This window comes from Rhyacophila brunnea, unplaced genomic scaffold, assembly GCF_057557595.1.
Source record: "Rhyacophila brunnea isolate RB1 unplaced genomic scaffold, BYU_Rbru_1.0 scaffold_17, whole genome shotgun sequence".
Classification (NCBI taxonomy): Eukaryota; Metazoa; Arthropoda; class Insecta; order Trichoptera; family Rhyacophilidae; genus Rhyacophila; species Rhyacophila brunnea.
This window is the reverse complement of record NW_028232827.1, coordinates 38082572-38107890: the sequence shown is the minus strand read 5'-3', so window position 1 is coordinate 38107890 and position 25319 is coordinate 38082572. Positions and strand designations below refer to the sequence as shown.

The 25319-nt window shown below is 35.6% G+C and overlaps 2 protein-coding genes across 2 annotated transcripts in view; both read left to right on the top strand.

The window, feature by feature from the left end:
• Positions 1–3065, top strand: part of Lis-1 (LisH and WD40 domain-containing Lis-1) — a 100996-nt gene extending 97931 nt beyond the window's left edge. The window contains exon 10 of the mRNA XM_085944213.1: positions 12–3065. Coding sequence (XP_085800339.1) covers positions 12–85 — 74 coding nt within the window. The 3' untranslated portion in view covers positions 86–3065. The remainder of the gene's footprint in view (positions 1–11) is intronic.
• Positions 3066–4556: 1491 nt separating this feature from the next.
• Positions 4557–25079, top strand: Rpn1 (regulatory particle non-ATPase 1). The gene is made up of 16 exons (XM_085944627.1): positions 4557–4702; positions 4790–4846; positions 4941–5464; positions 7362–7520; positions 8598–8727; positions 9720–9945; positions 10119–10352; positions 11811–11959; positions 13974–14079; positions 14382–14548; positions 17755–17935; positions 19534–19685; positions 20000–20184; positions 20889–21094; positions 22263–22381; positions 24714–25079. The coding sequence occupies exons 1-16, from the start codon at positions 4640–4642 to the stop codon at positions 24906–24908; spliced, it is 2853 nt and encodes a 950-aa protein (XP_085800753.1). The 5' UTR covers positions 4557–4639; the 3' UTR covers positions 24909–25079.
• The last annotated feature ends 240 nt before the right edge of the window (positions 25080–25319 follow it).

Here is a 25319-nt window from a genome sequence, read left to right as displayed (position 1 = left end):
CTCTGTTTCAGATTTCCACAAGGTGTTGCCGTTTGTGATCTCCGGCAGCGTAGACCAGACAGTCAAAGTTTGGGAGTGCCGTTAGGCCCTGCGCCCCCTCCCTCGGAAGCCATGGGCGACACGCGGACAGTCGTGCCGCGTCTCATGCAGAACAACAATCATTTCAGCACGTCCTCACCTGATTATTTAATTGATTTGTTATTTATGTTGATTATTAAATACTATTATTTCAATAATTGTTTACGATATAAAATCTTGCGATTCTCAGCAGTGGGGAACGGTGATGTTAGAAACTAAGCGGACGGAGAATGGACAGTATGTTTTGTGAACCGAGTGCTCTCCTCGAATCGACAGTGGATATCTGCCAGGACGAGGCTGCAGGAGTGACCGTAGCCCTGGAATCGAACGCGGCGCATGTCCTCGCGGCGGCGGAGGAAATGACACTTTCTTGTGCGGGGCATTCCGATTCCGGCAGGAAGATAACGAGCGCGTCCTCCGTGACAACCGTGTTGAAGCGTCGTAGGAAATTTTTTGAATATATAATGTTATTTTATTTTTTAAGTCAGATTCTAGGTTTACTTTTTTGTTTTCCCTTCGTCTCGCTTGTTGAAAATTTCTTCGAAAGATCTCTGTTCATTATTGAGGTTAGATGAACGCTAACTCTATTTTATGGACTGCACGCCCCCGCAACACGACTCATCCGAGCTAATTACAAACTTGACAATACATCACTTCGTAAATTTACAAAATGGACGTGCTGAGGATTGAACGGATACAAGTGCACCAGTGACCGAATTGAGTAAATCGACATCAAAGATAAATATTTTCAATATCTTATTCTCAAATGATCCATCATTACTATTACGAGATAAAATATTATGTCGAAGAGATAAGTTGGGTCAAAATATTTAAATTAAATAATGTGTTACTGAGAAATAACATTTTATGTGTGAATAGGAAATTCAGTGTAAGTAATAAAATGCTTGTAATTTTATGTACAAACCGATTCCCATGTTTGAATCCTGTTTCACGTTTATACGCAATAGTGCTAACGTCACTTACTCATTTAATCCTCAGCACCTCAATAATAATCATTATTTATGTGAATAAAAAATATAATATACTGTTTGCAATCCTCATATTATAATATGTCACTGTTTTCTTGTTACTCTAAGAAAATAAAGATGTTATTTTTGAAATGTGACGATTACGGTTGCCGGCTCAATAGGGTTTTCATTATTCTTAAGTCTAATGAATAGGTGTCGCACTCGGATGGATGTAAGGCGGATAACTCATCTCGTTCTAGCGTCATAGCGTCACTGAGATTGCAATATCCGCGGAAGGAATCTCCCGAACACGGAGCTCTGTTATAATTGTGACGTATCTTATTTATGATAGAATAGACATGCAATATCATCGTTATTTTTTATTTTATTTGTCTCTTAATCTGTTATGGCGATTTTTATAGAATTTTATTATCACGAATGATAACGAATGATTCAATATTTATCCGATAACTGATTGTAGCCACGTTTACTTAACTTTGAATACATTGATATGCTAAAAGAGATCAAAACTACCAAATCATAACGACAAAAATCTATAAAAGTAAAAAAAAGATTTGTTAAGAATGTTTTATTGTATCTTTTGATAGTTTGAAACATACCTATAATACTTACTGTGTATAAAATTTCTACTAGATTTTAAAAGATCCCTCATTAAATATTATTATAACCCATGTAAACTGTTTAAATTATGAAATTATACCTTTAATAATTGCATCACGAACTTTTACGCCGAAAATAATAATATAAATTATTGTAGTCAATTGGAAACTATTATTGTCATATATTTGTCGATTTTAAGTCGATTATACATTATACAGTAAAGCTGTAAAGCTATTATTATTATATAAGAGTTACGGCAGTTTAATGAAAATGTAAACTATCCTATTAGTATTTCTTGCCGACAGTGCGTTGGTGGAAACTCACTAAGTTCTCAGTGACAAAGTCTTGTATTTATTTTATAATTATTGTACTGGCAGTGTACATACATACATTATTACGAAATGAAGAGTCATTTATACCATTTCAATATTGTCAATTGTTCCATCGAGAAATCTTATTCTTATTTTCTGTCATTCTTGAAATATTTCTGTAGCTTCAGCTATATATGAAATTTATACAAACTATAAAACATGTCACAGTAATACAGGATAGTAATATATACCTGTACACTGCAAGAAGCTATCAATCTTCTTTTTTGGATTTCTTTAGATGATTATAGACGAGGTTGAAATGGACAATGTTGGATTGGTAATAAACAGAAAGTGCTAAGTGAAAGATTATTTCAAAGAGTCGCACACTAGTTTTAAATTGGTTTGCCGTTTAAAAATCCACCCGATTGGATTTTTATATAACATATTTTACCGCATTTCCAGTGTATTTTTCAAACGAGTACATATTAGAGTATAGTCCATAGTCATATTTGTATCTAAAATTACTTTTGACGAGTGTACAAATACGAAACACTCAACTCATTTAAGAATTTTGTTTTTTTTTACACCTCAATATTCCGATATTTAACTTATCGCTTTTACTGTAAATTTATTTAAATCAAGTTATTTATGTATATTTCTTAGACAATTGTTTGCAAATGAATATAATATTAAATTTAGGCATGTTTCTGATTCGATTTGAACGCCTCTAGTGCTTTATCTTCATGTATAAGTGTTTATATAGACAGCATTGCAGCTAACGACTCGCAGTTGTGTGGCGAAACGTAAACTAAAATATTTATATTATAAACTAGTATGAAATTAGCAGCACAGTGCGCGTCGCTATGTAAGTTTTTATATTGCAAATGGAGAAGAAGAAGAAGACACATAATGTTGTGCCCTTGTAAAAAACGTGTGCGGTCGCGTGACCCATCTGTAGGGAATATTTAAAAGCTTGGTCCGCTGATATAAAATAATATTTATGTATGCTACTTATCGGTAATCTTACCTATCTTCACTTACAATGTGACTATATTTTTTCTGTAAATAAACACATGTCTAAAATGAATGTTTTTTTAATTATTTTTTGCAACTTATTTCTGTTTTATTATCCCCCATCCCATACCCCATCAGACTCTATTCCGGGGATCTTTTAGTCTTGTGAAATGAACTGTTATAAAATAACCAAGGAAACACTGAAAGAATGCTATCACCAAAAACCATGCGCAGACCATATCAGAGGACAATAAACACATTAGTCTATTTTACTTCCTGCACACAGGAAGAAATCGCATCGTTAAACTGTCCCACTATATCTTCATGTTTCAAAAAAATAAACTTTTAATATCTACAATATGTAAGGCCGTCATCAAAATACGAAGTATCGTATCAAAGTATTGACGACTTTGACAGTCCTATCTACATACATTCACTTATTAAGTGGTCACTTTTGAATCTGTTAGTCAAGGCTCATTTAGAAGAGTCACTGCGGATGATCATCCACAGGGAATTGCATTCAGGCATTCACTTTTTGTTTACACGTGTCATTGAAAGTGAAATACTCAAATTTATTCCAAATGGCGTCAAGTGAAATTGTGCTGTAAGTTAAAATTCAAACCATTTGTGATTATTTCTTATGTGAATGCAGAAATTTCATCGATAGAAAGGCGTTGGTGGATAATGGAACGTAATATCATGGGAATGTGATGACAGTACCTACTGAGTGCGCATGCGCGGAATCATCCGTAATGATCAAAAAGTAGAACCAGTTGAACTTCATTCACTTTTGATTCCAAATGATTACTTTTGAAGATTCGTTGATGAATGTGCGTTTACACGAGTTACTGGGGATTCCTCCTCGATGATCAAAAGTGAAGCATGTAAACGGGACTTCTGTTAAGATTGGAGTGTCATCAAATTTGAATGGTAAGTATTGAATACTAGTAATAAAAATACAAGGGGAAAATAAAATTCTTTGATGAAATTTAGATGGGATGCGATGGTTTCAATATAGTAGGTTTACTCATTCAAATTTACATGAGTTTTGGTCTGAGCCAAAAAGGTTGGTTTGCACCAACATTAATCATTATTTTCCAAAATTGGTGAGCTCAGTGCGAATACACAAATTAGCCCCATTCTTGGTTTCAGTAAATAAAAGAGCATTTAATTTAATGCAGTCAGCGGTAATGATTTTAATTTGATAAAGTGGAAAAATATTAAATTGAATAATTATTATTCACAATATAACTACTCAATGATACCAGTGAAATAATATTATTTTCCAGGTTTATAATAATATATTTTTCATTTTCCCTAATATGAATCTAAAATCGATTTTTCGTATGTATAATGATTTATTATACATTTGACGTTTAATCGTTTTAATATACATTTTTTTAAAGACATAAATTGATTATATTATGCAACATCCCCAAAATACAATAATAAGATATTAAGTATCCCTGGACAATAATATTCATAGACAAATATAATATAATATTTTTTCGAAACGTAGCATTACAATATTTTTGATTAATCAAATCGCACGATTGGTACCAGTGTCTATGCGGTGACTTGTATAAATTCTGAAGCTCATCTTGTCGTGTTAAGTGTCATAGAATTTTAAAATAACAGTATTTAATCATGAAAGATACAAAGAAACCCGAGGAGGCTAAGAAGGCCGAACCGGCTCCCAGCGATGATTTGGTCAGTATCAGAAAAATAGACATATTAATCGACCGTGACACAAAACAAAGCCTAACCTAATGACATCCCTTTTTTTCATAATTTCAGTCAGAAGAAGATAAAAGACTCCAAGAAGAGTTAACAATGCTCGTAGAAAAGCTCACGGTAAATATGCAATCACAATATTTCGTTATTTTCGTGTTATATTACTGGTAAACAATTCTGCACACTCATCTATCTGCCTTATGAATGTTTCTAGGCTGCTGATGAAAGCTTGTACAAGCCTTCCCTTCAAACGTTGAGCAGTTTAATTAGAACATCAACAACTTCAATGACTTCCGTGCCCAAACCTTTGAAATTTTTACGTGAGCATTACCCAGCCATAAAAGAGGCGCACGAGAAGATAACAGACTCTGATACGAAGAAGTTTTGCGCGGATGTCGTTTCCGTGCTGGCGATGGGGGTTAGTGGCAGTCAAGAGGCGGCAGATAAACGCGAATGTCTTAAATATTGTTTGCTGGGGACCATGAACGACGTCGGCGACTGGGGGCACGAGTATGTGAGGCAGCTGGAGGGGGAAATAGCTGAGGAGTGGGCTGTCAAAGGTGAGACAGAGTCCAAAGACAAGTTGCTGCCGCTCGTTGAGGATGTGATCCGGTTCGATATGAGGCATTCTGCAGAGATTCAAGCCTGCGATCTGCTCATGGAAATCGATCGATTGGATTTACTAACTCAACACATGGAGACCAGTAATTACCCAAGAGTCTGCTTGTACTTAGTAGGGTGAGTCTTTTCTTGTTAAGTACTTATAATTAAAAATAATAGACAAATGTTTATAATAGCAGACAAAATGTTTGCCGGTGCTTTTTACTGGTTCTCCGTCATCTTTATCTGTCAGTCGCCATTTTGGAATTCAGCTATCTTTTTGTCATCGAATTATAGTATGCGGTCCAAGACATTGTAGTATTTCGGCAAAAATTATAGGACATGTTGAAAATGTAAGTTTTTTGTTTGTCAGATAAACATAACGGAGAATTCTAGAAATTCCGATGCCCTGCTTTATTAAAACACCTCTTACGACCGAAAAATGCTAACACTGGCCGCCGTCATTAACTGTCACGTAACGCAAGACTAGGTACGTCCATAGACTAATATCGCATACTGAGATCTTATATTATAAAGATTAGGTATACTTATTACATCCCTCGCTTCACGTTATTACGATTTGCTGTGATTGAAGTACGAACATTTCACGGAACTTTAAACATCGACAATATAGACAACTTTTAAACGTAATGAAATAAGCAATGGGGAATATTCGCAAAACCGGCGAATTCAGTTAATTTCATTTTTCAAAATTGTGGTATTTTTGATGTACTATACTTTTGTGATAGTACACGGATGAAAATGTAACTTTTTTAATAGTACGCGAACCAAAATGTACTCTAATTATAGTTCGGTTGGCAACACTGCGCTCACTGACAGATGACAGCGAGCGGTGGCAGAGAACCAGTAAAAAGACCCTGTTTGCCTCTAGATCTGTAGATTGTTGGTTCGAAATATTTCAAATTCACTGAGTAAATGAAATTAAGGCCGCACCACTCGCATCCGCAACAACTACTTGTGTCAATTCTAGCTAACGCATCCCATATGGAGTGTGCAGACATCCAATATTAACACTGGAAAATGCAGTCCATAGCTTGTGGTCACCACAGTAGCTAATATCAATATTTTTGTTCGGCTTCATAGGTTAAGAAAATGGCCAACCATCCATATTATGACACAAAGTCCAAATGCATAGAATGTCGATGTTATATTGAATTGAAATAAAGACAAAAGCAATGCATATATCAAAATAGAATAACAGATGTTAATCAATAAGGCAACGTTGCTTTCCGTGATTAAAATTGTTGCCATTTTTTAATTTCCGACTAATTATTAAAATATTTGGTTCTTGTCAGTTTACAGGAAGCCGGCGGCAAACAAATTTTTGAAAATAGCCGATATACTGGATTATTTGTTAGGTTAGGTTATGTTTTCATTCTTGAATTCATGAATTTTGCCAAAATCGGCTATGCAAATTAGCGCGGTTCCCCCGTCTGGCTTCTTGTAAACCAACTTTTTCTATTCTAAAAGTATGTAAATTGCACAATATGAATTGAATAATCATAAATTACCATTTGATATAAACTTTTAATGGTTACTTTATCGGGTGTCTTCATCATAAATAATAAAAAATAAATTATATTTTTTTATTGACAGCAACTATTGTCGAGTTAAAACTGCTAGTCTTTCGTGTTTGTGTAGATAATTGATATATTAAATAATTTTGCTTTGCTGGAAACAAGTAACCGACATTAAAAATCATATTTATTTGATTTCTAGTTGAAATATGCAATTATGGCGCTAACAATTTATACTATACATCGCACACGCATACCATTATACAAAATATGCGCACACACGAGTACATTAAACATTATGTACCCGAATAACATATTATGATTTGTGTTTAGTGACATTTTATGCATCTATGCCTTCAGTTTAGGTTGAGCTAGTGGCAACATCCATGTCTCGTAAACAAATGAAAATCTGTCACGAAATCTCTTCATAAAACAGCCAATGGAAAAAAAATGTCCTAATAAAAATCATAATTGATGTTTTCTAATTAATCTTTTAGATGTGCCAGTTATGTGGAGGAGCCAGAAGCTACCCAAATTCTGCAAGGCGTGTTGGTACATTACCTGAGGTTCAAAGAATACGCCAGAGCTATGATAATCGGTCTTCAATTGAACGATAAAAATCAGTGCGAAGAAATCTTCAAGCAGTGTGAAGATCCGTAAGTTTCAATTCAAATGCAAAGTTAGTCACAGTGTTCCCATTTATTAGTTAAATACAAATTAAGTCAGCATTATCAGCAGCCGTCTCAATCCACTGCTGAATGATGCCTTCCTGAAGTTTTCTCAGTCTTGCCAAATGTAATTGCTTGCAAAATAGTGGACTGTATAAGGAAGATTGAGTGTAAGATTGGGGGACTTTGTGTTGGAGTACGTGTTCATGGGATGGTTGTTTGAAAGATACTCAATTTACACTGCATTTAATTATTTTGTCACTGCGAGGAAGATATGGAAAGAAAGTTGGCATTAGAAACTGGCCCAAACAAAAATTATTCTGTCAATCCGGCATCCTTCATTTTATTCTCTTCAGTGCCATTGTGTGATTGATTTTTTCAATGGTTTTTTGTATACTTTATCTCATTGGTTGAACACTTTACACTAAAGACATGAATAAAATATTCAACATAACCGGTATGTCAACATAATCATTAATTATATACATATGTACCCAGTGGCGGCCGGTGGTCTTCAGAATAGCACTTTTTGGTAGTGCGCAATGGCTTACCTTCTATACCCAGCATTGGAGCATAGGGCAAGCACAAGTTCGCGCCACTTCCCTCGGTCCAACGCTAAAAAATGCTACACACAACGCTACCATAGGAACATTGGACCACGGTTTAAGAAGTATACAATGACCTCATTGTAATACTGTGCAAACTGAAAATCTATTTGGATCGCAATCGCTTTGCGCCCATGAACGAAGTATTGTTCATAATATTGCTACATGTTCTACTTCGCAAAGTGAGTGATACACATATGAATAACAATGAAAAGTTGAGTAATGTCTTCAAAAATGCAGGCGGTGCGTAGCACTTGCATGGTATTAGAGGAGCCGCCGCTGTATGTACCCTCTTCTTCTTGGTCGTTCCCTCGTGGCTGAGGATTGTGACCATCTTGAAATTCTGTCATCTTCTAAGCGACCAATAATAATGGCCTATTTTTAATAAATTTCTCGGAACAAATGAATGTGAAGGCTATCAAAATAAGTGGGTATGTAATTCTATATTATAAATTTACAGGCTACTACGTAAACAGTTGTGCTACATGCTGGGCAGGCAGCAGATCGCTTTGGACGTAGAAGATGAGGATTTGAGAGCCATCATGTCCAATGCTCACGTCAATGATCACTTTCTCAGCTTGGCAAGAGAGGTTGGTTACAAATCACTGAATGTATAACACTAATCTAATCGGTGAATTATTTTTCTTATAACATTTGTCTCTGATTATTGCAACATGTCAGAAAATAGTTTGATCTAGTGCAGGCGACCCACCAGTGGCTGAAACAGATTGCATACTTGTTGCAGTACTAGGGTGGGTGGTCACAGTGTTCAGTCGTAGATTCAACGACTTCTGTAGCAAGTCACACACGCAGACGGCCCATATAAACCATATTAGAAATGCCGTCTGCACCGTGTGGTAACCACAAGTGGATGTGCTTAGTGGTTGTGTCTGCCCATGGGCTAACTTTCTTACTACCATGGTTTAGTATCAAGAGTAATGGGTAGCACGAGGTCACATTCTGCATCTAATGTCTTGTCCTTAACCTAAACATACTGTAAATGTATTTGGGCAGGAAATGAGTAAGAGTGGAAAGGGTGTCAAGTGAGACAAGGCGATACAACAGTTACAATCTAAAGATTGTTAGTATTACAAACCCACTTCTAAAAATATTAATCTAATCGGCAATGTTTGTCTTAAGAGCGTACTTCAGTGAAACGGCAAATAATTTTCAACAGTAGGTGTGACGAAATTTCTCACTTGTTGCCTGGACTCACCAATCGGAGACCGATAGTCGAAGTGTGCGCATGTCGATTTGTTTTGTCATGGCGTCGGATGAAAATATTCTTAAATCGTGTAAAGATGACAAAAAAATTTTACGTATTTACTTAAAAAAGAAAACATGTCAATGAATATACTATTATTATTAGTAATATAACAATAAACATGACATTAAATGGACGCATGTTGGATTTTTATGACAGATTATATTTCGTTCGGCATGCGTCATTTGCACAATCCCGCATTGCCTAGCCACGATCTTTTTAGACCAAGCCTCAACTGAAATTAACTAAAGTATAGCCTTAATTGCTAGGCAGTACCAATCAGAATGAACTAATTCATGTAATGTATATCAATTTTAGCTGGATATAATGGAACCAAAGACTCCAGAGGAGGTTTACAAATCTTGGCTGGAGAGCGCTGGGTCGGCTCTCCGTCCCTCCCTCCTCTCGGAGCACCCAGTAGACTCCGCCCGCCAGAACCTGTCTGCCACTTTTGTGAACGCGTTTGTCAACGCCGGCTTTAGCCGGGACAAGCTCGTCACCACTGAAGACGGAAACAAGTGGATGTATAAGAATAAGGATCATGGTGAGTTAAAGATCGTTGTCATTATTTAAAATCTTTTTAATGTGTTTTTATATAAACATACCAGCCTAATTTCAATGCTAGAATGCTCCAGAAATGTATACAATGACAAAGCCTATACCAGAATCAAAATTATTCACACATAAAGAAATTAATTATATTTTGTATTTGTGTAGGTATGCTGTCAGCAGCCGCCTCCCTTGGAATGGTTCACTTGTGGGATGTTGATGGGGGTTTGACGCCAATCGACAAATACCTTTACACGGCGGACGAGCACATCAAATCTGGCGCCCTACTGGCCCTCGGCATAGTCAATTGCGGAGTGAGAAACGAGTGTGATCCAGCTTTGGCTCTCCTCTCCGACTATGTCCTGCACAGCAGCCCAACACTCAGGATCGGAAGTGTACTAGGTACGACTCATGCAATATCATATTCTACTTGAAATATTGTAAAGACTATACAATTTAATAAAAATATAATTGTTATGCAATGTGTCATTATCATCATCAGCCGGAGTTGATCCACTGCTGATAAAGGTCTCCCCATAGCTCCCTCCACTCTTCTCGGTCCCTAGTTCTTTGCTGCCACATACATCCACCAAACTTTATGAGCTCCAGCGGATTTTAGGGCATCCCTGTGGATGTTTAGTGCTCCTTGGGTACCACTATATGACTATTTGTCCAGTGGTTGTCCACTCGCCGAGCGACATCTCCAGCCCATTGCCATTTCATCTCCTTAGCGACCTCTATCATATAGAGTACTCTTATCTGCATCCTTATCCATTGGTATCTTTTGTGGTCTTTCCGCGTTATGTCCAAAATATACCTTTTCATGCCACGTTGCACCACTCTGTGAGTCCACGTTTCACACGTGTTTGTAGCACAGATCGGTTGAACATCAGAGATCACTTTTGAAGCTTACTATTCAGGCGCCCCAAATACACTCCAATATTAGTGGATAAAAATTTCAGTTTCTACAAGGCACAATACTGCCCTTCTTAGGAAGAAGGCAGTAACTGACTCTCACACACTTTCGAGATAAATGACATCATGTGTTTTTTCTCAAACTTTATTACTGTGAATTGAAAAAAAAACGGTGGTCATTTTTATTAGTAGGATGTTAAAATACAAACAAAGTAATAATAAACAAACAGTAACTGCAATGAATAGGTGCAATTACTGCCGTTTTGCTAAAAAAATGTATTATTTTAGAAGATGTCAATTTTTTCACTAAGGATTTTAACGGTATTTTAGTGATAATACTGGTTTTAAAATGAACAGAACATAATAGCTTTCAAAATTACCTAACGGATGGCATTCATAACTCAATTTCACAAATTTTGCGAGTTACTGCCTTCTTCCTTAGAAGGGCAGAATAGTGGTCAGCAGTTGCCTTTTTGTTTTGTTTCAACGAGTGTAATTGTTAATGGACCCTATCGATAACCCAGCTGCATTGCGGCTACTTTAGATAATAATAGGTGAAGATAGATGATTATTAAACGTAGCCAGAACCCAATCTGCGTTGTTGCACTCCTCTTATTGTTGTGCCATCCCCTATCGCCGGTCAGCCCCATCGTGGTGATCATCGGCTACCCGGTACAGTTTGGTGGAGTTGCATTTGCATCTATCATATTATGTTCAGCGCGTTGAACACGACGCCATTGTCCATATAAGAATTGTAGCCTTGGTGTGTTGATGTGTATTATTAGCCATTGGTACGTGTAGTGCCTGAAGATTACGAAAAGCAAAACCTGGGTCGCAATAAATGGCTCAAATAGAATTTTACAAAACTTAAATTCAAATTCCATCAAGTACCCTCGGTCGATAGTATTAAATGATTAAAGTTATGTAACTTTTTTTTTAAATCAGGTCTCGGCTTGGCTTATGCTGGCACCAAGAGAGACGATGTCATCGCACTACTCCTGCCGGTTCTCAGTGACCCCAAAAGTACAGCAGAAATCGTCGCTTTGGCAGCCATCTCATGTGGACTCATTGCTGTAGGATCATGCGATGCCGAGGTTGGTTACACTGTTAATGTTTGATTTAGATTGAAACGAGGAAGGAGCTGAATAGCGTGAGCTAACTTCTGTGATTTATTGACTAATGCAGTGTTATTCAACCGGTGGTCCGAGGACCGGCGCCGGTCCACAAGAATTCATTACCGGTCCGCAAAAGCTTTCACCATGCTATCAACCGACTATATCGCTACACGATTTGGGTAATTCGCACTAGATGACATGCTGGGAGAATTTTTGAATGCTGCTGATATTAACCAGAAAGTCATTCAACATCATAAGCCAACATTTAAAAGCGTTAGCTTTTCTCTGAAAATTAAGGGGGGACATGTTCGTCGAAGGTCAAAATTGAGTTTTTATTGTATATTCAAACCATGATCCTGGACACTCCTTAAACGTTGTAGATGATCTATTTATATAATTTTGAAGCCTTATTATCCTTTATAGTTATTTTAAACATTTGATAACTGCATGAAGTATTTTTGTTACATAAAATAGTATTCTTTTAAACCTCTCGCTCTAATGTTTTAGAATATAGTCATATTTCGGTACATAACTGTGCAGTGGTGTTAAGATTTTTTACATTTATTAATTTTTAAACGCATTTATAAAACCATTAGCATAATTTATTACGAGATAATTTTTGTAAAATATTCACGATAAAAAAATATTTTGATAATCTCTGTGATCCCAAATTTGACAAGAATTGTTGTGTTAAAGTGAATGTTCAAACACGCGCGTCAATATCATTTTACTTCCTACTTTAATTATAGTTTGTCAATTTATGGCTACGGCCGTATGTTGTAGCTTAACCACTAGGGAATGACAAAAGAAATGGCGTATTTCAAAAAAACACTACCTTCTTCTTAGGTCAATAATTATTATAAAGCAATCATTATTCATAAGATTTTTATCACACTTGAATGGTCAAAGACATAGCTTATAATAAATATCTTTAGAATCATCTTCAAATGTGTTAATCTTGCCGATTTTTTGAATAATAAAATGCCTAATTCTTGTCAAATTTGGGATCACAGACATTATCAAAATAATTTTTTATCGTGAATATTTTACAAAAATTATCTCGTAATAAATTATACTAATGGTTTTATAAATGCGTTTAAAAATTAATAAATGTAAAAAATCTTAACACCACTGCACAGTTCTGTACCGAAATATGACTATATTCTAAAACATTAGAGCGAGAGGTTTAAAAGAATACTATTTTATGTAACAAAAATACTTCATGCAGTCATAAAATGTTTAAAATAACTATAAAGAATAATAAGGCTTCAAAATTATATAAATAGATTATCTACAACGTTTAAGGAGTGTCCAGGATCATGGTTTGAAAATACAATAAAAACTCAATTTTGACCTTCGACGAGCATGTCCCCCCTTAAGATCTACGTAAAGGCGGACCTCTAACCTCTGAATTAATAATCCCTTTTTGGAAGATATTAAATCTTGCACACTTGATCCTCGTGAGCAAAAAAAGCTTATCGAGCTATCTTCTGACGTCACTCGAGTGTCCAGACATAAAATGCAATCATTATTTCAATTTTGGATATCCCTTGATAAAGAATATCCATCTCTGAATTATAAAGATTCAATTATTGGTCATTTTTTCAACTTCCTATTTATGTGGAAAGAATTTTTCAGTAATAAAAACCAATGGATGTTAATGCTGCAACCATGTATATCAAATTTGCTTACAAATAAGCAGCAGCAGATGTGGCACTAACCAAAAGTTGTAATTTTAAATCAAGATTTAATAAATAAAATTCTATCTATAATGGTTATTATTTCTGGCTAATACCAATCCGCGAAATATTTCTCCTATGTTCACCGGGCCGCGGGTGTTGAAAGGTTGAAGAACACTGGACTAATATACAAAGTGTTCTACATTAGCCATTTGACCACTTTTTTACGGTGTCTTTTCTCGGCAACTGGCCTAAATAAAATTAAAAGTGTTTAGTGAAGATAGTGTAATCTTTACATACGATTTTTGTTTCAGGTGACATCAGCTATTTTGCAAAGACTCATCGACAATGGAGGAAAAGACTTACAATCATCTACCTATTCCAGATTCTTACCTCTCGGTTTGGGATTGTGTTATTTAGGTATGGATCGGTGCCATGTTTTTTAATTAACATTTAAACCTAATATGTAAACACTAGAAATTGGTTTTTGCTAGTGTTGAAGTTGTTGCTTCAGTTAAGAGAAAATTGATGTAAGGATTGTCGTTTAATAATCCACTATCTATATTTGATTATTGATTAATTTAATACAACACAAATTCTTTAGTACTTATCCCACTTTTATTATTTAATAAATCTGGACCAATTTCGTCCGCTTCAGAGGGACATTTTCATCTATATTTGAGACTTGTATTTTATTATTGACATGCATATTTTAAATACAGGTCGCAAGGATGCCATCGAAGCTACGAGCGCCGCTTTAGAAGTGTTAGGAGATCCTCTAAAGTCTCTATCGCTGGCCGTTCTATCCATGTGTGCGTACGCCGGCACTGGAGATGTCCTGGTCATCCAAGAGATGCTACACATCTGCTCTGAGCATTACGATACCGAGGTGAATAATCTTTATCTTTTGTTTAATCACTAGTGAATACACACACATGATTATAAGAATGTTAAATTCTTTATTATAGAAAATACATAATATGTAATTTTGAAAAAACTCAGTCCCACAGTCGAATTTTTTTTCAGGTATGTTTTTCAAAATTATGTATTTTCTATAATAACCATTGCTGACCATCATATCGACCTAAACGTAAATTGGATATCTGACAAATTACACACACTTTATCTTCTTTTGAATTGCTTGCTAGTAAAATCTTTGCACTTCGAGTATGCTGGTGTATCCAATGAGTGGAAAGCTGATGCAGTTATAATGTGACATGTTCAACAACATCGTGTTTCCCAACCGCTGGTCCTCTAACCGATTTGAAAAATAACATCCCCAAATATCCAGAAGTGCTTATTATTAACTTTCATGTCTGATCCTAATAAGATCATTTGGGCCTCCACAGGGTAGAAGTTGTATTAACACATTTTTGTTTTTACGAGAAATGGATGTTGGCCACTTGCTCAACCTATCAGGTCCATACTCTGATTCAAACACAAATTAAAAAACAATACGTGTATTTTCCAGACCCAGGATTTGAACCTGGGACCACTAATCCACTCGGCCATTGTAGGCATTAATAATTTAGTTCTGACTTTTTTAATTATTGTAATAGTATTTTTATGTTATATTTTTTGTATTCGCAATCAGACTTATATATATATACTAGCTGACCCGGCAAACGTTGTTCTGCCATATAAATTATTTCTAGTGAATATTTTGGTTGTTAAATAAAAAATAACGAATGTATCGTAAGTGTGTGGGGATGGGATATATGACAGAAAGAGGAATAGAGCGCTGTTGACGATGACCGCCGATAAAAACAAAAAAACATCAACCATTCATTTTCTCAATTCAAAATGAGTAATGATGTTCATAATGAATGAATTACCTGTGACAGGATCTCGTTGTTTAATGTTTATGCAATATCCGTGTTGTCCCTTCCAGAAAATTAGCGGATATTGGATAGCGTCATATGAACGGTGTGTGTCAGCGATGAACTCCAGATTATTGTTTCTTCTTCGAATCACGATTTCTCGTGTCGATGTGCGCAATCCAGCAATGTCGTCAACAACAGGCGCATTGAATTGACGCATGTGCTCTCCAGCTGGTGATTTATCAGGATTGATGACAATAGCGTGATTGTCACTTTGCAATTCGTGCATGTATGCTTTGAAGAATTTCAATAATTCATTGTGCTCATTTATGCATTAGGCGAATTGAGGCTATTGTAGCCGCAACGTGCATCCACATGATTGATGTCCTCACCGCCCATAAAGTAGATTTGTAAAAATTTATGTGGTTCGTTTGGCATTGGCAGCAATGAGCCTACTTTGTGGTATACTTGGCCTTTGATTTTTAACGTAGAATGGAATTGTTGACCATTTGCCGCAGTATTGTGAACTATTTCTGTTGCTCCGAACGAAGTCATTTGGAAGGATGAATTGAATGTGCGAATGGACTTCAGGAACAGGTTTGAATCTGGAACCGTGCCGATGAGCAAGCCGTTCAATGATTCTGGTGGTATCTCAATTTCTGGTAGTTGCACTTTTCCTGATGCGCAACACATCCCAGCTGACTCATGTTTGAATTTGAGCGCATGACAATGGGGACATTCTTTGTCCATAGCACCAATCAGCACTTTTGGATGAGCGGCATATTCAATATCTGGCTCGTACTCGAATGCGAGACGAAGGAACGAAACGGATGTAAATGTTCGATGTACTTGTTGGCGTTGTCGGTCATTTGCTCTGCGTGTGTTAACTACGAACCGGCGCGCTTGACTCCTTTCCAATTGTCGTTGTTGATTTCGTTCAGCTCGTGCCTCTTGTGATTGGGATGCACGCAATTGCGACATGCTTACACGCACGTTTTTGTTATCTTGTTGGATTTGTTCGTCTGTTCTTTCTGCTCTACTATTTTGCATGTTTGTTGCTTTATTTGTACGACGGCCCAAATGGCCCCCCTTGCGTCTTGCTGGCATTGTGCACTGTAATACACGCACATAAAAATAGATAAATTAAAATAAATCGTACAAAATTTTGCACGCACTGCGTTGTGATATGCCGAATGAAATGTCAAAATGACGCGACGCTTTTCTTGAATTCTTCTCGGACGTAGCGCCATCTGTCATTCAACAACATAAATAATTTTGTTCTGTTTGAAATACGAACGACGATTAAATTTGTTCATACAAAAATAATAAAATCGCGATTAAAAAATGGGAGGGTGGGGGTAGGAGGGTGAAAATTTTGGGTTATATGTATTTTTTGATGCAAAATAATAAAAAAAATACAAAAAGAAATTTTCAAAAAAATAAAAGAAAAATTTTTCTGGATAGAGATACCCTAATCACCTAGCGGTATGAAATATACTTGTTGACCTATTTTCATATCTAACAAATATACATAAAAAAAATCATAAAAATCGGTCGAGCCATTTCGGAGGAGTTCGACCACAAACATCGTGACACGAGATTTTTATATATATAGTCGCGATTAAAAAATGGGAGGGTAGGGGTAGGAGGGTGAAAATTTGGGGTTATAGGTATTTTTTGATGCAAAATATTTAAAAAAATACAAAAAGAAATTTTCAAAAAAATAAAAGAAAAATTTTTCTGGATAGAGATACCCTAATCACCTAGCGGTATGAAATATACTTGTTGACCTATTCTCATACCTAACAAATATACATAAAAAAATTCATAAAAATCGGTCTAGCCATTTTGAAGGAGTTCGACCACAAACATCGTGACACGAGATTTTTATATATATAGAGATATTATATCTGTTATGATATTACAAAAGTTAAAAACCGATAAACAAAATACTACATAAATAATGGTTTTATTTCTACATCAGCGGTCCTGAAATATCTCGCATATTTTTACCGGTCCGCAGGTCTATAAAGCTTGGGAAACACTTTGTAGACCAAACATGTGCTGCAGTAATAACTTTTATATGTAGGTAATTAATACAAAATTTATTAACTCATTCACTGCAGACCAATTAATTAATATTTAATTACCACATTTAAATAACACGCTAATTATATCTAATGGCCATTTAACCCTGGCACGGCAGTCGTGTCGTCAGCACTGTATGAGTTAAATTAAAACATTGTAAAGTTTATCAATCTAAATGTGTCGGCAGAATGAGCAATCATCAGCGGAAGACACAGCCTTCAGCAAGAAGTCAGATAAGAAAGACAAAGAAAAGGAGAAAGACAAAGACAAGGAGGCCAGTGCAAGTGGAAGCAGCTCAGGCGCGGGAAGCAGCGGAGGGTCCTCCAGTTCATCATCAGACACACCCGCCACCGACAAAACACCTAAAAGTATGTTTTTATTTTCTGTTATGTCATAAGTTTTGTATCCAAATGTATACTTGTATAAAAAATGTCACCTGAGATGAAAACGATACGTGGTGTCAATTGACCCCTCTGCCTTTTCTCTCTTTGTTCTCTCATAAACAGCGTAAAGAGACTGGTACTTTTAAGAATGCCAAAAGAACAACTCCTGGTGTCAGGAAGGGATTGCTCAAGTCAGTTCGACCCTCAGCCAGGATTGATTGGCAAATTGTAATTATATCGTTTTTAAGTATGTACAGGAAAACCCCTTGAATACAAACTCACTTAATTCTAAATTTGTTGCAATTCGAATGAAACAAAAAATTCTATGATTTTAAAACACTTTAATAACAAACATCGTTTGACAACAACAAAATTATAATTCATTCAAAAAATATATAGTCGAACATGGTTATTATGATCACGGAAATCTACGAGATCTCAGATGTAATGAGGAAACATTCGTTGGCATTTTAGTTTATGATTTTCTCCATTTATTTATTCACTTTTATAACGAGCTACTTCTCGGGTATACCGAGCAAAACTGTTAATGTGTCGATCGTTTAAAAACAATATTTTCGACCCTAAACAATAAAATCCAACCGGGCAGTTAACTAGACCGCCGGAATCGGATAACGTTTATGACAGTAGTTAAGTTTTTACTTACCTAATTGATGTTTTCGCCAACAACATTGAAAAAGTATCCACGCATATGGTTGAAATTCCATGAAAAAAATCCGAGCTTTGTGAAGCCAATAGGTACCTACTAGCGCCGGCGTGTCAGCACTTCATTACAATAAACAACTTCTTTTATAGTTTATGAATGCCATGCTTGTTTCGGGGATTTTTATGATGGTTTTCAGATTATTTATGTTCTATGCTTAAATAGAATGTGGCGCGAAAAATGTTATATAACGATATAGCAAGTGATGCTTATAACTTGCAAATTCAGTCAGTCCCATCTTCCTCGTAATAACCAAGTTCGACTGTGTATATTTGTTTATTTATCCAATCTTCAGAGGTTGTTTTGTAACCCATCACGAGTTAGCTTCGAAATACCAAAGTGATAATCGTCTGGTTTTTTTTATACATACTATATTGTAATAATATTTAACTATTGATACAGCCATTTTGTTTTTTGATTCACTTTGAACATTATACTTATGAATTATTACATTATTCTGGGACTATATACAAAGAATCGTACAATCGCCACTGTGATGCGTGATAGAGCATAGACGTTGACGTTAATCTGCACCAAAATATACAGTGCGATGCAGAACCATCTGGATTAACTTGACAATAAACACCATCCAGAGTTAGTAATTTAGCCTGACTTAGTAAAGTGTGTCTTAACCCTATTTTAAATGGTTTCTTTCTGGACCACTGCCTTTTTTCCGTAGATTTACTACCTGCAGAAAACAATCATCCATAACCCTTGAGGGAACAAACCATATTATATTGTACGCACTCAGTTTGTGTCTAGGTTAAAATGTCACGGTGATTTATTTTTCTTGTTTAATTTGTATTATCTATATATATATATCTTTTACTAACTAACACATGTTTAATTGAATTTTCTTTAGGTAAGAAAGATGTGAAAGGAAAGGAATGGAGAGATGGTAAAGATCCAAAGGACTTGAGTTCGATGCAGGCGGTCGCCGCCCTCGGAGTGGCAGTTATAGCTCTCGGAGAAGAAACCGGTGCTGAAATGTCTAAAAGAATATTCGGACAATTGGTAAGCTCCAGTTTAATACAAATGCCATGAAATGTTTTCAAATTATGTATGTTCAATGAAAGAATAGAATGCTAAATTCTCAAATCTTGTGAATTATTCATTGAATAAAAGTAATAGTTTATTGTTTATCCATACAATAGTGAGTGCATTATTAAGACAGGAATATTTATCCTATAAAGACACCCAAACTCCAAATTCTATATTTTCAATTATTATTTTTATTATTCTATACTGATTATACACTAGATTTAAGAATGTTAGATCTCACCCAGAAAGTGAAAGATGTGAGTGATTGATGTTTTTTTTTACAATAGGGTCGTTACGGAGAGCCTGCAGTGAGACGCGCTGTTCCCCTGGCCATCGCTTTGTGTTCGGTGTCCAATCCTCAGCTCTCAGTGATAGATGTCCTCAACAAATATTCTCACGATGCCGATATAGACGTCGCTTATAATGCTATCTTCGCTATGGGATTGGTTGGTGCTGGCACCAATAATGCAAGGTAATTAAGCAAGTTCAATTTCCTCCGCAATCTTGCAAATGTTCTCTGTGATAGAGAATAGATGAAAGATTTTGAATGTTATTACTTTAAATAATTTGGTTTAATTGAATAAATGCACACACCAGTACAATAATTTCAGCAACACAAAGTCAAATATCGTTGTTGAAACTAGAAACAATATTGTCTCTCCTGTAAAGTAGCATTTTTGGAGTTACACAATTTTCTAGTTTCAACGACGATATTACTAGTCACTCAAAATTCACGTTTACAAAATATATCCGTTGACAACTGTTATTTAGAAATGGGTAGAATGCATTTCCGTTGGTAATTGGTACTCAATAGAACTTTGCTTTGTCACAAACGAATAAACTAAACACATTGTTTTTGTGTGTACAATAATTATTCGATTATTTTTACAGTTGTCATTCTTTTTCTATTATTGTGCGTAGCAACACTGTCACTAAATTACTAATTTCGGCTTGTTAGGGACAAGACACACGGCAAATCCACGCGGACATCGGTGCTACAACACAGGTCTCAGTTGATTCCAAATGGATCCAATTAGAATCAAAAAAGAACCACAGTTTACAAAATTACAGCGCCGTGCATCTTAGCCCCGAGGCTTAAGCAATTAAGTAGGTACCTATGGCTTTGCATCCGACTTTTAGAGATTAGTGTGTAATACATAATAAATGTTTTTTTAGGTTAGCGACAATGCTGCGTTCCCTGGCGCTGTTCCACGCAAAATCCCCTGTTCACCTCTTCATGGTACGTCTTGCACAGGGGCTGTGCCACTTGGGGAAAGGAACCCTCTCACTGTGCCCGCTGCACGGTGACCGGCAGGTGCTTAATCCCACGGCCCTCGCCGGCCTGCTCGTCACGCTCACTGCCTTCCTTGACTGCAAAAACAGTGAGTTCTTTTGTTGTTACTTTTTTGACTGTACGGATTATTCATTATTCATTACATATGTGCTATTCAGAATAACGTCATCGCTGAATATACCTCATTAAGGATGTTTGCCTTCTTCTGACTCTGTCATCTTTAAATTTTATATTCAAATACAAAATTGAGATGCATAGAATGTCGAGTTACGTTCAATGTCAAATGCCATGCATACATCAAAAAATATAATCACAGCTGCGAAAGTTGCGCGTTGCGTGTTCATGTGACGTTGCATACAATGTCAGAATTGTTGCCATTTTTTAATAATTGACATACATACAAATAAATAAGTATGAAAAACACAATATAAATTGAACAATCATAAATTAATAGTTAATACAAATTTTAAATAATGTAATGGTTACTTTATCACAGTGTTTTAACTGTAAAAATTGTAAATGCACGCATGGTGATAAAGAATACCTACAGCATGTGTATTTTCATATATTTTTGTAAACCATACTATGATAGTCTCTATTTACTACAAAAGTTGCCGACGATATTGATAATAATATGATAAGACGTATTTAATGCTGCTAGTCTTTCGTATTTGCGTATACAGTGAAACCCCGATTCTAAAAAAAAAAACTCATTTTTCTCCTGGAATTTTTTTGACGTCTTGAATTATTTTCAGTTTCTCAGCTGAAGTTCTAGTTTTCTTCATGGGGGGCATTTTAGTTGCGACTTATAAAAATTCGTGATACGAGATGCGAGGCAAGCCTATCATCTGTATGTATCGAACAATTCTACGAAAGCGAAATGAAAAATATTCAAACAAAAACGGTCAATCGGTACAATATTTGTGACCATAATAATTAGATGATAGATCGAGGAAAACGATAAATGGGGGAACGGTTAATGCGGGATTGATACTCAAAATAATTCTCAGTTAAAATTTTATCAAATCTGTTGCACACACATCGATTTATGCATAATTACTTACTCTAACATCAATCACTCGACAAACAGCTAATTAATGGTATGTGACATTTCATGCATCTCGGCATGATTATGTCCAGAACGTTCAAAAAAATAACTAAAACTGATGTCAAGACTTTTTTATCATAATTCAAGCAAATGGCCATGACATGACAATTAAGTTTACATATACATGTTATATTTATTTTATTTTCAGTAATCCTGAGCAAATCGCATTATCTCCTTTACACATTGGCCGCCGCCATGCATCCCAGATGGTTGGTAACCCTCGACGAAAACTTAGAACCTCTCAATGTCACAGTCAGAGTTGGACAGGTAAGCAACAGGTTTATTTGTAGTTTAATCATTTAACCATGTTCAACATTCAACATTGAAGTCCTGTCTAATGGGAAGTTGAAAAAAGGCAATTCTTTACTACAGTAAAACCTCGTTAATACGAATTCCACGGGACCGAAAATCAAAAAAAAATTCATATTACAAAATATGAAATGTATGGGGAAAATACTAAAATTCTGAAAAAAAAAATTTTGATTGTCAAATAAGCTATTTATGATGCTTTATAAAAAGTCGGTCATAATTTTCAATGACTGGCTCATTAAATAGTACTTTATTATGATTTATTGAATATTTTTATATCCCATGATTCTAAAATCATTTCATATGATTCGAATTCGAATTAAACGTATGGTTTTATATGAAAATAATATTCAAGGGACTTTTTTTCGCGAAAATTTCAATTTACAGCGAATTTCAAATTGCCCGTGTTCTTATTAACGAGGTTTTACTGTACATAATGTGCCAGATTGTATAGGGGGTGCCAAATAGTGATGTGCTGTAAAGGTGAATTTTTGATGCAAAACAAAAACTTTATTAACCCTTAGACTGCGTATGGCATGTAAACATGCCATAGACTTTATCTCGTATTTTTGACCAAACTAGAAGAGACACTTGTGGATAATATGCTTTAAAAATTAGTTCAAACCTTTAGGTAGACATATCAGGCAACAGATCATAAAAATGTCAAGTAAACCACAAGGAAATATATTTTTGAAAAGAACACTCGTTATTCAGTTGTTTGAATCGCGCGCCATTGCGAAGACGGGTGTACTAGTTGCGTCACCAGGGTTATCAAAACAAAACATTGGTCATGCATCGAAAAGTGTGCATCGATAATATTTTTATTTACCTTTTAATTAATTATTATGATTACGTTAGTGTTATGTATTTTTTCTTAGTGATTTGTGATCTCGATAGAAACATTTTGAAGATTTGTTTTTAGTATTTTTTGTCATTATAAATATAAGTGAAATAATTATTTCACCCACCAAAATGTCACTACCACATAATATTATCGAAGAAATAATGCTGGAAAATATTTTATCGATGCACAGCTCTCCAGTAAATTGTTTGGCTTTGTTCATTGTTCCATATTTGATATTTACATTATTATAATGGGTAATAATTTTTATTTTTATGTGCCACGAAACTGTGTTAGCTCTGTTCACATGCTCATATTATGCCTGGCGATTATTCGACAGGCCCTTTGTACAATGAAAAAGCCGACGGCGCCTCATAAATTATATTATAATAGTATTTTAGCAGTGCGGTAATTATTTTTAGTGTTTTATTCTCCAAAACATCCTAATGAATAAGTGGATGACATTATTTTATGGCGACGAAAATAAATATAGCTTCAGAATTTGAAACGGTAATAAAATTTGAGTTTACGACTTACTAAATGCGATAAGCGATAACCCACTGATTATTCCACAAGTGATTTAGTAATATATCTGTCATAGACCGTAACCAACTACGGCAGCATGTACTCAACACAGCCCTGTGTATGACAAATACAAACGCGGCGAATTGCTCGGTAGTATGTGTTGAAACAGTCTATGTGAAGAGTGGACGGCCGCCATTTTGAACGCGCGGTCAAAGCTTGGATATTTTTTAGCGTCTTCACTTTCTTCGATTTATTTTAGTGAGAATGTAACGAATATAGTTTATTTCTTGGTGCATTTGGAATAACTGATATATAGTTCATCTAGTAATCTATTTTTTAATTTTGGAATCGATCTGTTTTAGCTGTAGTGACCGTTTTAACAGATCACTTGACTGAAAATAAATTCCCGCGAAAATGGCTCGCAGCGAAAGGGTTAACCGGTAAACTGCGGAAAGCGCGTTTACGCGCCGTAATTACACCAATTAACTAATTGGAGCATAGAAAGGATTCAACAATTGTTCATTTTGTTCAATTACCTTTTGTCATCTTTCATGATACCACGCTTTGGAAACAGACCCTCTACCAGTCGCCCATTGCAGGCGCTTTATATTATTGTAATTTTATGTTGTGAATTTATACCCTCTATTATTATATAGTTAATGTTACTCTGATCAATATTTCGGTAGAAATGATATTACACATCTTGAAGAATAAAATAAATATTTGTTCCTATCCGTTGTTGCGTTTATTGAGTATGGTAATCCCTGAAATTACATTATAAATTCAGTAATTTTTCAAAGAACATGGCGTAGTCAATTCCTGTTCACTTCTATACCAAATACAAATAAATATATAAGAGTATTTTATTCAAACAATCAACCATAGAAGGTTACTGATATTTTTTACGTTTGTTTCATTCTTTAGGCCGTAGATGTAATAGGAAAAGCCGGCACGCCGAAAACGATTGCCGGATCGCACACACACTCGACGCCCGTCCTGTTATCAGTGGGTGAACGAGCAGAATTAGCGACAGATGAATACATCCCCCTTTCCCCCATCATGGAAGGCTTCGTTATCCTCAAGAAGAACGTAGATAGCACGGTGGCGTCATCAGTATAAACTCCCGAGTATTCGCGTTAAGTTCTAGGCTTATAATATTATATCTATACTATTAAAAATGTTTTATGTTTTTTTATTAAAGTAATTGATGATATCTGTGCGTAATAAATCAATGTCATATATTGGCTGAGAAAGATTCAAATTGAATTGAATAAATTTCTGATATTTGTATTTGCGTTTTATTCATTGTACACCTGTTTCCATCATTGACTTTCTAAGGCTGTTGGCTATGGCCACCACATCCTGAAGCAGGCTCCCAGGCCAGGATCTATCGCTAAGGTTAAAGGCAGTGTGACACTCTACAGTACCGTTTTCCAAGTGGTGTTTGAGGTAAAATTAAGGGTATTCAGTGATTTTTTCTGTTAAATAACCGGTTCTATCCCTCATGCGAGTTATCTCGTTCTATGACGG

Coding starts and splice junctions, on each gene's coding strand:
- Rpn1 (XM_085944627.1), top strand. CDS start 4,640: ATGAAAGATACAAAGAAACCCGAGGAGGCTAAGAAGGCCGAACCGGCT. Junction 9,946..10,118: donor GTATAAGAATAAGGATCATG/GTGAGTTAAAGA, acceptor GTATTTGTGTAG/GTATGCTGTCAGCAGCCGCC. Junction 14,549..17,754: donor CTGAGCATTACGATACCGAG/GTGAATAATCTT, acceptor ATGTGTCGGCAG/AATGAGCAATCATCAGCGGA.